The sequence below is a fragment of the Gadus chalcogrammus genome, chromosome 2 (assembly GCF_026213295.1).
Source record: "Gadus chalcogrammus isolate NIFS_2021 chromosome 2, NIFS_Gcha_1.0, whole genome shotgun sequence".
Lineage (NCBI taxonomy): Eukaryota > Metazoa > Chordata > Actinopteri > Gadiformes > Gadidae > Gadus > Gadus chalcogrammus.
In genome coordinates, this window is record NC_079413.1 from 18,208,318 (window position 1) to 18,222,880 (window position 14,563).

General features: G+C 41.8%; 2 protein-coding genes across 3 annotated transcripts in view; one reads left to right on the forward strand and one right to left on the reverse strand.

Annotated features, from left to right (window-relative positions):
- LOC130402194 (nucleosome-remodeling factor subunit BPTF-like) overlaps nt 1-14,563 on the forward strand; it is a 103,039-nt gene that overhangs the window by 28,912 nt on the left and 59,564 nt on the right. The gene's annotated exons all lie outside the window — the stretch shown is intronic.
- On the reverse strand, nt 1,786-8,694 carry LOC130376294 (uncharacterized). 2 transcript variants are annotated; one of them, XM_056583520.1, is made up of 5 exons: nt 8,359-8,694; nt 3,854-7,767; nt 3,498-3,665; nt 3,149-3,244; nt 1,786-2,715 (listed from the first exon to the last, which is right to left on the reverse strand). In XM_056583520.1, the coding sequence occupies exons 2-5, from the start codon at nt 4,814-4,816 to the stop codon at nt 2,392-2,394; spliced, it is 1,551 nt and encodes a 516-aa protein (XP_056439495.1). In that variant the 5' UTR covers nt 4,817-7,767; nt 8,359-8,694; the 3' UTR covers nt 1,786-2,391. The 2 variants fall into 2 exon arrangements, with proteins under 2 accessions (XP_056439495.1, XP_056439491.1); XM_056583516.1 differs by lacking the exons at nt 1,786-2,715; nt 3,149-3,244; nt 3,498-3,665 and having other exon boundaries at nt 4,795-7,767.

The window sequence follows — 14,563 nt, forward strand, 5'->3', positions numbered from 1 at the left end:
AAATATTCCCTCGAATATTATTACTAAAGAACCGTTTTCCAAAGAACGAAATGTAAACCAATGCATTCTGAATGGGAGTGTTTCTCCGATTTTTCCATTCTACACAGAACGAAATGTAAACCCATGCAAATAAAGACTTCATGGTCATAATAATTTAAATATCATTAATCTCCTGAGTGTGTTGGGTGGTATTCTATTTTTTTCAACGGGGCTGGTGCCGTCTCCTTTTGACCTTTTGACCCCAGACTTCTGGGGGAATAGCTGAATCAATTCATTTGTCAATCAGAAGCATGTAAATATCTTCCCGGTGGGGTAGGAGGACGAACAAGGTGTCCTTCAACATCTACGCTTCCAGGCGATTGCAACGGTGCCACACATGAGCATATTCGAACATGTTTAATGGTAGTAATTCGCTGTCGAAATTGGAGGCCTTAATCAATAATGAGCAGCTATTGATTTGCTTCCCGATAATTTTTTTTGACAAATGACATGTTATTTAGCATCTACACGTTGAGCTGAGTCCAATGACACCAAGCATGACACTCTAGCTAATGGTAACATGTATTTTACATGGTACACCTAGGTCTAGGACATGATCTCGGTGTAGCAAGAGGGCGAGCTTGATCTCATTGGACTCAGCTTAACGTGTAGATGCTAATTAACATGTAATTTGTCAAAAATCTCCATCGGGAAGCAAATCTATAGCTGGTCATTATTGATAAAGGCCTCCAAAATCGACAGCTAATTACTACCCCGAAACATATACATGTGTGGCACTGTTGCAATCGTCTCGAAACGTAGATGTCAAAGGACACCTTGTTTGCCCTGTTGCGCGACCGGGAAGATATTTTCATACTTCTAATGGATTGATTCATATTTTAAGGTTCTCGGAGTGAGACTTTAAGCGGCTGCAGCAGAAGTGTTGAGACGAAAGATGATATCAAGACATTAATAGAATATTCCCATTCACATTATGATTCTTCGTCATAACATCCGACCAAACATCCTTTACATTCACCGAGCGAAGATTATGAAAGTCCAGGCCCCCCCTTCCTGCACTCGGGGTCCGACCGGGCCAAGTTTTGGTGCGGGGGTCCCAGTTAGGCCCTAGAATATGGTATTCAAATTTCAGGGCGGTAGGACCTTCCTATCTCAAAAACTGTTTTTCCACCACATTCTGAACCATTAGGTCTCGCAGGCAACACTTCTGAAGGGGCTTTGTCCAAATGACAGTCCATTTGGGAAAACTTTTTTTCTCTATGGGCTAGAACTACAAATCTTGGATATGTCGTTCTCGGGGCCCCGGGAAATGTGTGTAAACATTTTAGCATCCCTAGCTATCTCTAAAAGGCCGGAAAAGGGGCGTGACCTCCAACAGTACAGTCACTGTAAATAAGACAGAGGTTAGTTTCTAGGCCCCATTTTTTGCGGGATGGAGGTGTACATTTGTGGCTTAATGTGTGTAGACACACTGTAAACCCGAATAAGTTCAGAATACTCAAAACTTTTGTGGAAACCGATTACCTCAAAGTTTTTGAGTAAGTAAATTAGAATATTTAAGTAAGTCTGTACTTAAATATTTTTACATCATTTACTCAAATATTACTTATTATTAAAAAAAAATTGTGAGTGTACTGTACTTAAAACATTTGTTTTAATTTGTATAAACGTTTTAATTTTTTTGCAATGACTTGTTATGATGATATTGTACTTAATTATTCAACATCTTTAAACTCAAAAAATATACTGGTTAGTAACCAAAAAGATAATTTTACAAAGCTCATAAACTACTATTTTTTTTAAGTTCAGAATACTCAAATAAACTTAGAATATTTCAATGTTTTTATTCAGATTTTATTCTTTTTCTCCAAACCACTTTGGTCACAGCAACAGAGCTGTAAGTATACAAACACCACATACACACATCTGTATGTTAACCATGGACATCCAACTTGTAAAACCAGGCCAGTAAAACAAGGCCAACAAATGCACAATCTGAAAATGTAAACACACCCCGTTTGGTTGAAGGATACCTTGCATATCATGAACCGTCAACATATACATCCACACATACATTATATAAAAACAGATTTATATGGCTATGTATAAATCACTGCAAATGTTTAAATGTTTGTATAAAAGCATTGGGAACTTGTGCTCAGTGTAAAGGTATGGCCTTTCAAAACAGCATCTTCAAGTTTTTTTTACATCTATGGCCATTCAAGGAAATAATTTGAAATGAATAAAAAATAAATTAAATAAATAACCAAAAAGTAAATATCAGGATATCAGATATCAAGTCATTGAACATGAATAAAAAATAAATCAAATAAATAACCAAAAAGGAACATAAATCAATGTAACAACAAACATGCATCATACAGGTAACGTCTACACTGTAAGCAGGTCATTTTTCAAAGAGAGCAGAGTAGGTTTCAGGGGTGCACCGTCATCCAACCCCATTAGAACCTTTTGTATGAAAGTGAAGGTGCCAACAAGCTTCTTTGGGTAGTCGAGATGTAACACATACACCAGCCCAAACAGTAACACATATGCATCGGCAAACGTGGCAATGTCCCTCATGATGAATTCATCTTCCACCACAATGGCTGTGGATACGGGACTGAAGTGAACGGGAGATGCACTTCTTTCTCTGATCATCGTGACAATACCAATGGGTGTGTCCTCGATGTCTGGCTCCTCTGATTCCTCAGTCTGGAAAATGCAAAAGTACACTGGTAACTATTTCTGAATACTTATACAGCTGCCCATTCAAAAATTAAGTATACAACTAAGTATTACACAATAACAACAAAGATAAGTTAACCCCTTCCACTACTCCTCTCCCCCCCCCCCCCAATTAAGGTTAAGTGGCTCAACTAGAAATTTCCCCTCAGATATTTTGAGAAATCCCTTGGACCTCTGCTGGGGGTGCCTTCTTCAGTCAGTCAGTCAGTCAGTCAGTCAGTCAGTCAGTCAGTCAGTCAGTGAGTGAGTGAGTGAGTGAGTGAGTGAGTGGAGTGAGTATGTGATGGTGAGAAAAAGAAGCCTTAGGGCCCTACTTACAACACCAAGGCACTTCAAAAGAGCTCCAATGGTAAAAGGTGATTAGTGATGAGATCTTTTATATAAATATATTAAGACTTACGTTCCAAGTCTTGAAAAACTGTGTGTCCTCTTCCCGCAGGTATACTGAGAGAGCACGAAGGGCCACAGTGCGTTTCATGTTGATATCCTGCACATCCTGGGTGGATAAACAAAGACACATGAGAAAAAAAACAGGGGCCCTTTGCTGCCGACAAAGTATGACTTACTTTACTAAATATGTACATGTTACAGGATAACTAATTGATTTAAAGTTAAAAGTGAAGGACTGCCCCTTGTATAGTAGTAGTATATAGTAATGAAGTGGTAGTAAATGCTGACAATCCTGGCAGCCAGCTGTCCCATGTGGATAAAATTTAGACAAAGTCCATTTTAGCTTTTTTTCAACTCACCTCAGTTTCATAATACTGTAGGATGTCTCGCAGTGCTCCTGCCACCCTTCCAGTACGAGCTGCCTTCTGTCTGTAAAGTTCTATGAGCTGTTGAATGTGCCGATCTAGTTCACAATAAAACTGGTTCCGTAAATTTATATTGGTGATCCTGTGGAACTCAGCACAGACCTACAAAATAACATGGACACACAAAGTATGTGAAAGACAGTAAAATACCAAAGGGAAACACATCATAGTCACATTTGATGGGTGCACTATCTTTTTAAAATGAATAGCCAGTACAATAAAAATAGTTGAAGATGAGCAGAAAACACTTTGAGTCTGTGTATTATTGTTTTTGTTATTATTATTTTTACCTGTGATTGGACCTGAAGGGCAGGCCATCTCTCCAGAAAGTCCTTCACCAATGGGTCTCCCTGAACAATTTCCTGACGACGAAGTGCAAAGGTTGTCTGCATGAGTTTCTCTATTGATTGTAGGTTTCTGTCGGCTCTATCAACTTCAGCTTTCATCTCTATTCTCATTTCCTCCAAACTGTCCTCGTTTTGTCCTCTTGGGAAGTTTGGGAGAAAGTTTACTTCAGCCCTTCTGGCTTTTTTAATGTTCGAGTGGGGATGTGCTTTCTCTGGATTATTCCTGCTTCTTTTCCCTGTATTTACGGACACCTCCTTGCATCCAGCTCTTGCCAGCCTAGTACGGTAATTTCCCATTTTAAATTTCAGGCTAATTTTCCATCCGTACCACCCACTCGCAGACCCCAGCTCTTTCAGACATGGGTGAGCGTTAATCAGGGCGTCAGCTGCCATGCCTACATCCCTGTCGCTTGGGTACGGTTTAAAAGAGTACATTAAGGAGGCCATGTTCTCTATAATGTTGTGTTTTTGTGCTCTGCTTAATTTTAGAGTCTTTCCAGAGCTCTCAAAAACACTGTTCCCCTCTTGCAAGACATGTTCAACTTTATACGAAAAAGTTGGGACAGGGAAAACATCAGGCCATGTTTTTTGCCGTTGGCTTACAGGCACGTGAGGCAGGATATCTGTGTCTGAACTACCACATGAACTTAGGTCACTTTCTGATCTAACAACTCTAAGCGTGCCCTTCTCTGGCAGGTCTTCTACATCAACCAAACAGCAGAGCTCTCCTCCGAAGTCCGGATCCTCATACTGTAACGTGAATTCAAAGTCCAGCCTTGGCTTAGCTTTGTCTTTCAAGATGCCGATGAGCTCATCAACTGATGTTGGCCTCTCATTCAAAGTCACTTTCACAGCCACATCAGTAGCTATGTAGACACGAAGAAGGTACTTTGGGGACATGGCCATCAGCTGAAAATCAAGAGAGAGAACAGTTATCAAATTTTGTAGGGAATGAAACAACAAAACTTAGTCTAAAAAAATCATCTTTACACATTCATTTACACAGTCAAAAACTTCAAATGAAAGAATTTAGACATTTCCTTTCATCTCAAAATCAACTCACTGTTTTGGTATGAATTACTTTCTGTTCAGCTGTATGTAGCGCTTGGGTGTCAACAGAAGTTGTCCTTCAACATGGTACGCTGAGAGCGGTAAGCTGTCATTAAGCTCTAATATGTTGTTGACTGTTAAATTTCCAGGGTACAGTTTGTACGATCTCAAGTGTTCAATGTAACATGACTTGTGTTCCCTGCATAGAAACATTACATCACTGTTAACAAGTAGGATCTGCTCAATCCTGCTAAACTGAGGCAGTCCTCCCTCTTGTCCCACAGATACAAACCTCCCAACATCATACATGGTGCCATCCAAAATGATGTTTGATGTGCTGTATATGACACTGCTGTCTGTTTTTTGTCTAATGTACTGTTGAGCAACATCTGGAAGGACTGAGACCAAGACTGAAGAGACATTTGATGCCTGCTGGTGTGGTTTAAAGAATGAGGGTGCACTGAGGTAGTATGATACCATGTGCTGATGCCGTGTTGCTAGGGTTTTCACCACATTCTTAAAGTTTTGTGTATCGTGTATTACACGCTTGAAAAACCTATGCTTTCCTTCAAATCTCATAGTCCACAAATGGACAAGGGGTCCAAAACAACGTCTGAGATCTGGGTAGTGCTCTAAATAGTGATGCTTAGGAAGCAGTCTGAACTCAGGGAAAACCTCCTGAAGCAGTCGTCTGTGATCCTGAATCTTGGTCTTCAAATAGTCAATAGATTCATCATCAAATGTTGGGGACAGGACTAGTTCGACAATATCTTTTAAATCCATCAATATAGTCCAAGCCCCATCTCCATCAGGAACTGTATGGCCTATCATCAATGGCAGTAGTCGCAACAATGTGCTGTTCTCATGACCATTACCACCAATTGACCGCTTTCTGGCAAAGGTCTTTGAAATTGGCCGTGATCTGTTAACTTTATCCGAGTTTTCGTATTGGAATGACATGATTTTTCTGTTTAGTCCCTCGAGAGTTAAGTATTTAAGCCTTATCATCTCCTGAATGCAGAGGGCCAATTCTACCGGCACAATGCCCTCAAAAAGGTCATGTAAAATATCTGGTGGGAAGCCAGTGGTTGTGTGAAAATGCCGTAAACTCTCATTCAAGACACAATCCCCTTTGACACCAACTACACTGTGACTCTGATCCCCTTGCATAACAGTCAGCAAATTACGGTCATGACTAGCTTTGGTCCTCAGACAAAATTCACCGTCTCCAACTTCATGAGACAGAATCTGGTCTCGTGTGGCATTGCAAAAACGACAAATGTGTCCTGCACGGAAGGATTGCATGAAGCCTGCTAATGCGTGTGCTGCCAGGTTGTCAGACACAACACAAAGAACAGTACCTTGAACTGACTGGCCAAGAGACTCGATGAACACACCGTCTTGTTCAAGAGTGCAAAGGTCTTGTAACAAAGGACGGAGAACTGTTTTGTATCCATACTTCTGGACATCAGGGACCTTACAAATGGCTGCTAGCTGAATAACATGCAGCGCTGATCTGTATTTAAGTGGAAGATCTGCAAGCACCCAGTAAACTGAGCACAGTTTGTGAATTTTTCTTGAAGTGCCTAAAGGATTAGCAATTTCAATATCATCAATGTACAATACAATTGGCAGTGAGAGTTCTAAGGAAGACAACAAATTATTCTTTTGAAAATATAAACCATCTTGGTGGCTCGTGTAATGGCCTTTTTGTGACACCTTTGTTTCCTTTATTCTTTCCAGGATGTCTGTGTGTTTAAACATTTCCTGGATCACCTGGAGAATAGGGACATAGGCTACTCTGCATCCAGGCTCCAACTCATACTGCACTGGCTTCACAACAGGGAAATTTTTTTCAACAAATTTTTTTCTTCGTTTTTTGGTTGACATCTCCTCCCCTTTAGTTGTGGCACTGACAAAAATATTTGTGTTCATAACCTCATTTACTAAATCATTCAGGGTAGCTTCAGTAATAGAGATATCATGCCTCTGTAGTGTCTCCTTTACAGTATCCCTGATGAGAGGCTGAGACAAGGAAAATATCTGACTGAGATGATCAACTATTTCCTGAGTTGCCATGTCAGAAACGTGGAGAACAGTTTGCATCTTAAGGAATAATGAGGAGAGATTATGGCGCAACTGGGCTCTCAACTGACTGGAGTCACATACACTGTCATCCTCAGGATTATCAAATGAGTCTGCATGCTGGGATAGGAAATTATCTTCATAATCAAGGTCAGCAGCATTTACAGTAGCATTTTCTGTTGAAACTATCTCATCACTAAAGTCTGAACTATTTGCATGTATCCTACTTTTGTGTGTATTAAAAGAAGAATACACATTAGTGCTGTAGTTACAGTTTTTAAATGGGCATGTTATTGTCTCACGTTTTTTTAAATGGCCCCTTAAATGAGTGAACAATGTTTCTTGTGAGAAGGGCTGTTTCAAGTTACACACAGAACAGGTAAAAGCTGCCCTTTCTGCTTGTGCTGTGTGACTTGCACTGGGTCTACACACATCTCTGTGAAACCGTGACAAATGAATTTTCAAGGCATTAAAGGACAGAAATGTACAAATACAAGAGTCATGGAGACATGGTAGAGGGCTAACTCTAGAGTAATGGCTGTGTTTCAAGCGATAGTGCCGGAATAACTGTGCCCGGGTGTCTGCAGACACAATACACAATTTGCACTTCCACTCCATTACTCAAACAAAAGTCATCTTCAGTGTCTTTCAAGATAGATGTTTACCAGAGGTTCTGTGCCATTCACTGCTCAGTGCTCTTCTCTGGTCTCAGGTGTTTGATCCTGTGGGATGACATAAAAAATAGCACTCTGAAACCACTCAAACAATGCAGTCCAAATTTCTAATTAGAATATTTTAGCTAGAAATAAATAAAGTAATTTATACATTTTAAAACACAGATTGTGAACCCTTTCCAGTCAGTTCATGCAACACATCCTCACCAAAGACCGGTGGTAAGGTAATGTTAACTGTGACCGCGTGTTACGTTTAATTTGTAAACAAGTGCAAAAACTGCTCACTGAGGCCCAGTCCACACGAAGCCGAAACGGGCAACACACACACACCGTCTTCTTACTTCGAGGGGGAGGCGGCTTTACCGGACCATACCGGCTTATTTTCAACCAAATGTTAACTTAACCAGCAGAAACACAATTATAAAGAATAAAAATAGCGTTGACTGAAAATATTTATCGTCATTATTGCACTCAGTTCGCAACACGTCCTCGCCAAAGAGCGGTAACTGACTGCGTGTTACGCTGAATGTGTAAAATAAAGCGCAGACAAACAAAAACAACAAAAACTATTTCGTTGTGGCATTTATTTAATTAAACAACATGCAAGTGAGTTTTGGAAGACTTTACCCTTATACTTACAAGTTTTCTTAACTTCAGCAGCCGATGCACTCCTCTCGCTTCACGACCGCCATGTTGGTTTGATTTTTGCCTCGTTCGGTCGGTGCCGCCAACGTAATGGCGCAATGACGTCATTACGTTGCACGCCTCCGTGCATTCAAAGGTTTTGAGTAAGGTTGTGATGATCGCTCAGACAATTTAAGTAGCACGAAATTATAACTGCATTCCTCGTTCGGAACACTTAGTAACTTAAAGTTGGGTTGACCTGATAGCGGATTTTGTTTGTTGTTTCACAATACTTTTGAGTTAGTAGTACTGTTCGGGTTTACAGTGCACAGCTGGCCTGTGGCCACGTCTTTGAAGTCTGGGGTCAAAAGGTCAAAAGGAGCCGGCACCACGCCGCTTATGAGATAACAAAAAGTGAATCTGTATTTCTCTCATAACATTTTGTCATTATTGAAGAGAGGCCTGATTCTCAGATATGCATGTTGGACTGTTAGGGTATAGGTCTGGGAAGAACTTCAGGCCAAAATCTTGCAAGCGAGCCGCTGGGTGCAGGTGCAACGAGATGGAGCACTTGCTGAGTCATTTCCTGTAGGGCTGGAGCCACAGGTTGAAGCGTATATGCGTCCTTTGAAACCCCCTTTGATATATAAGAGACCCCAAGGTACAGTTTACTTAAATGTTCTCGCCTCAGTCACCTATTGCATCACTTCCTTTAGGGCTTCGGCCTCCTAATTGATCATTGTAGTATAATTGAATGCCCTCTTTCATATTATATGATACTTCCACCACTGGGACGTGGCAACAACTCTCCAAATCCATATGGGGGGGGGGATGCTTTTGGACAGTAGGGGTGTACACTAGACATAAATAGGAAGCAAACTCAGGAGAAGGAATGACCTCTCACAAATATTTATTGAATACATTTCGTTCTGTGTAGCATGGAAAAATCTGAGAAACACTCCCATTCAGAATGCATTGGTTTACATTTCGTTCTTTGGAAAACGGTTCTTTAGTAATAATATTTGAGGGAATTTTGTTGTTGTTTTAGCAGCGAAATGCACCGTGTGCGTGTGTGTGTCTGTGTCTGTGTGTGTCTGTGCGTGCGTGTGCGTGTGTGTGTGTGTGTGCTTGTGTGTGTGTGCGTGCGTGTGTGTATAACACGCTATTTTATGTTGAAATGCGACGTAATCCAGTGTTCACGAAACGTACACTGTCAACGTATGCTTTTGGCGACTGGGTTGGCTCTCAGATATACGTGTTTCTAACAAGATGATATCATTAAAAGTTACATAAAGTAACAGTTTAATAACACAAACGCAGGAAGCACGTGAGCTGCTAGTTTAGCGAAAGCAGCGTCCCTATTCCTAACAACCTGACATCGTTGAAACATGCAAGCGAGCCGATCAAATCCTAATAACTATAAAACTAAAGATCAGACACAATCACTGACTGAAGATTATGCAAGTAAAAAGTATATTTCTCTCTAGAAATGTTATTAGAAACACGTTTAACGGTGAATCGGTCCTAAAATATTGCATTTCCCATTCAGATAAAAAAGATTAAAAAAGATCATACACATTCACTGACTGAAGATTATGTAAGGAAAATGTAAATTTCTCGCTAGAAATGTCATTAGAAACGCGTTTAATCGTGTATCTGTCCTAAAATATTGCATTTCCCATTCAGATAATAAAGATTAATATAAGCTACGCTGTGCTCCGGAGCCGCGGGGGATTCTGGGAATTGGGGTTGTCAGTTGACAAATGGGGCTTTTGTTAACTTGTTTTGTTGTTAGGATTAAGTGGGGTTAATGGGTTCGGGATGTTATGTGGTTGTGTGTTGTTCTATTAACATTGTTCGTGTGTTCATTGTTGTCGACACCGTCACCGAGAGTGACGTGACCATCGTTTCGGGAAGCTGTTCCGTGTTGAAGTCTCGTTCAATAAAAACCAACTCTCGTTGTCGAGCGTTCAATAAAAAACAACTCTCGTTGTCGAGCGTGCCCCCCCCCCCCCCCCTACAAACGTGTCTCCCCCCCCCCCCCTCAACAAACGTGTCGTCTTCCCCCCCCTCAACAAACGTGTCTCCCCCCCCCCCCCCCGGTCAACAACAGTCTACCTCCCCCCCCCCCCTAAACAATCGTGTCCACAATTTGCCGTGAAACCCAAACCCCGAAACCCGCCTCCACAGCGGCACGCGTGGATACTGTAGGTATAACACGCTATTTTTTACGTTGAAATGCTACGTATCCAGTGTTCATGGAAACGTACACCGTCAACGTTTTTTCTTGGCGACTGGGTTGGTCCACAAGCATCCCCCCCCCCCCCCCCCCCCCCTCCCCATATGGATTTGGAGAATTGTTGCCACGTCCCAGTGGTGGAGGTATCATATATATGAAAGAGGGCATTCAATTATACTATAATGATCAATTAGGAGGCCGAAGCCCTAAAGGAAGTGATGCAATAGGTGACTGAGGGTCAACATTAGCAAATGATGCATACGCTTCAACTTGTGGCTCCAGCCCTACAGGAAATGACTCAGCAAGTGCTCCATCTCGTTGCACCTGCACCCAGCGGCTCGCTTGCAAGATTTTGGCCTGAAGTTCTTCCCAGACCTAAACCCTAGCCATCCAACATGCATATCTGAGAATCAGGCCTCTCTTTAATAAGGACAAAAAGTTATGAGAGAAATACACATGAACTTTTTGTTATCTCATAAGCGGCGTGGTGCCGGCTCCTTTTGACCTTTTGACCCCAGACTTCAAAAATGTGGCCACAGGCCAGCTGTGTCTACACACCTTAAGCCACAAATGTACACCTCCATCCCACAAAAAATGGGGACTAGAAACTAACCTCTGTCTTATCTACATTTACTGTACTGTTGGAGGTCACGCCCCTTTTCCGGCCTTTTCGAGATAGCCAGGGATACTTAAATGTTTACACACATTTCCCGGGGCCCCGAGAACGACATATCCGAGATTTGGAGTTCTAGCCCTTAGAGAAAAAAAGTTTTCCCAAATGGACTGTCATTTGGACAAAGCCCCTCAGAAGTGTTGCCTGCAAGACCTAATGGTTCAGAATGTGGTGGAAAAACAGTTTTTGAGATAGGAAGGTCCTACCACCCTGAAATTTGAATACCTTATTCTAGGGCCTAACTGGGACCCCCGCACCGAAACTTGGCCCGGTCGGACCCCGAGGGCAGGAAGGGGAGGCCCTTCCTGCCTGAAACTTGGCCCAGTCGGACCCCGAGTGCAGGAAGGTGGGGCCTGGACTTTCATAATCTTCGCTTGGTGAATGTGAAGGATGTTTGGTCGGATGCTATGACGAAGAATCGTAATGTGAATGGGAATATTCTATAAATGTCTTGATATCATCTTTCGTCTCAACACTTCTGCTGCAGCCGCTTAAAGTCTCACTCCGAGAACCTTAAAATTTGAATCAATCCATTAGAAGTATGAAAATATCTTCCCGGTGGCGTAACGGAGCAAACAAGGTGTGCTTTGACATCTACGTTTCGAGGCGATTGCAACAGTGCCACACATGATCATATTTGAATATGTTTCGGGGTAGTAATTAGCTGTCGATTTTGGAGGCCTTTATCAATAATGACCAGCTATAGATTTGCTTCCCGATGGAGATTTCTGACAAATTACATGTTATTTAGCATCTACACGTTAAGCTGAGTCCAATGAGATCAAGCTCGCCCTCTTGCTACACCGAGATCATGTCCTAGACCTATGTGTACCATGTAAAATACATGTTACCACCCGCATGCTTGGTGTCATTGGACTCAGCTCAACGTGTAGATGCTAAATAACATGTCATTTGTCACAAATTTCTATCGGGAAGCAAATCAATAGCTGCTCATTATTGATTAAGGCCTCCAATTTCGACAGCTAATTACTACCATTAAACATGTTCGAATATGCTCATGTGTGGCACCGTTGCAATCGCCTGGAAGCGTAGATGTTGAAGGACACCTTGTTCTCCCTCTTACGCCACCGGGAAGATATTTAAATACTTCTGATTGACTGATGAATTGATTCAGCTATTCCCCCAGAAGTCTGGGGTCAAAAGGTCAAAAGGAGCCGGCACCACGCCGCTTATGAGATAACAAAAGTTCATGTGTATTTCTCTCATAACTTTTTGTCATTATTAAAGAGAGGCCTGATTCTCAGATATGCATGTTGGATGGCTAGGGTGTAGGTCTGGGAAGAACTTCAGGCCGAAATCTTGTAAGCGAGCCGCTGGGTGCAGGTGCAACGAGATGGAGCACTTGCTGAGTCATTTCCTGTAGGGCTGGAGCCACAGGTTGAAGCGTATGAGTCCTTTGAGACCCCCTTTGATAAAAGGGGTTCTCAAATGTTGACCCTCAGTCACCTATTGCATCATTTCCTTTAGGGCTTCGGCCTCCTAATTGATCATTATAGTATAATTGAATGCCCTCTTTCATATATATGATACCTCCACCACTGGGACGTGGCAACAGTTCTCCAAATCCATATGGGGAGGGGGGAGGGATGCTTGTGGACAGTAGGGGTGTATACTCGACATAAATAGGAAGCAAACTCAGGAGAAGTAATGACATCTCACAAATATTTATTTAATAAATTGTTTCAAATGACCCTGCCTCGTTAAATCAATGAGCTTGGTGTTTTGCTTTCCAAAATAGGTTATAGTAGAAGTCTAAACAGCAGAAAATAAAAACACCCAAGCTGCCTTTTAAGGATACCTTGGAATATCTGCCTATTTTCTAACCATCGGACCCTAGTTTACGACAAAAACAACACAATGGACGGCAGCTCCTTTGCCGCATGGTTTTTAGAGCCATGTAAGGATTAGAGGGGGCAACCACCATAGCAACCATAACGGTCAAGTGACTGGATGCAGCCCCGTTGAAAGAAATTGAATACCGTCCTACACACTCAAGATATTAATGATATTTAAATTATTATGACCATGAAGTTTATTTGCATGGGTTTACATTTCGTTCTGTGTAGCATGGAAAAATCGGAGAAACACTCCCATTCAGAATGCATTGGTTTACATTTCGTTCTTTGGAGCACGGTTATTTTTATCTATTTATTTATTTTCAGTTTTTGAGGAGGTGCTTCAAAGATGCAAATGTTTCAGCAATAATCCAAAATCCAATGGCAAAACCCGTTGGCTTTTTGTCGAGGGAATCCAGGGCGACGCTCACTTCCGGGTTGGCCAACATACGTCATCCCTCCACCACTCTACTGTAAAAACACATGTTCAAGTTGAATGAGAATAATAATAATAATAATAATAATTCTGCCATAGTATTTATTTAAGGGGGGGGGGATACAAGTATTTTGGCCATTCGTAGTGTTGATCAGCAGAGAAATAATTTGTCCGCAAAGACGGTGACGTCGCTTAACAACGGAAGACGCTGGGATAGACAAGTCACCGGACTACTACCCATGAACAGAGCGTTCCACGGCATTGAGAAGACCCGTGTAATAAAGGCCTATAATATTTCTGTTTATGGCATAGATTTCTCCTCAGATTAGGCCAATAAACCAATGGTAAAATAAAAATAAAAACGCTGGTGGTGGGAAATATCGGCCCGACCCGGCCCGCGTCGGGCTCGGGCAGAGAATCTAAACACTGACTGGAACTACTTAGCAGGTGTCTGTAGGGCTATATCAGGAGTTAATGCATGCACTGCAGCCAATCAGAATCAGAGTATTCCCCCAGACCGTGGTCTGAACAATATTATTCACGAGTTATAAACAACCCCTACACATCAATATTAATGATAACCCTATGGAAATTGCCATAAAAGAGATACAATTTCGCACGTTGAGCACACAGTTGTGTGACTCGTTTATTTAGTAAGAGAGAAACAGGAAATCCAAACGTGCAGAAGGTAAACAAATCCCGCATGGGCTCTGACGTCATGAGACGCTCGTAATCCTTAAAAGGGACAGCGATCCCTGAACCACCAAGATAGTAAACGACATGCCTAACACAATTGAAAGAACAACACATAACAAAATACTGTAGGTGAATTATGTTACACTCACTACAACCCATTAAATACGGTATTATTTCTAGATGTCATGGCAACGTCCGCTCGCGACACTGGACTTGCGATCGAGGCATCGACGCGGACGTTCATTCACATTGCCAAAAACAAGAGAATAGATGGCTAGATAAAATAAACATCAAGACATGCAATTCTAAAAAGAACAGAT

Coding starts and splice junctions, on each gene's coding strand:
- LOC130376294 (XM_056583516.1), bottom strand. CDS start 7,663: ATGGAGTGGAAGTGCAAATTGTGTATTGTGTCTGCAGACACCCGGGCA.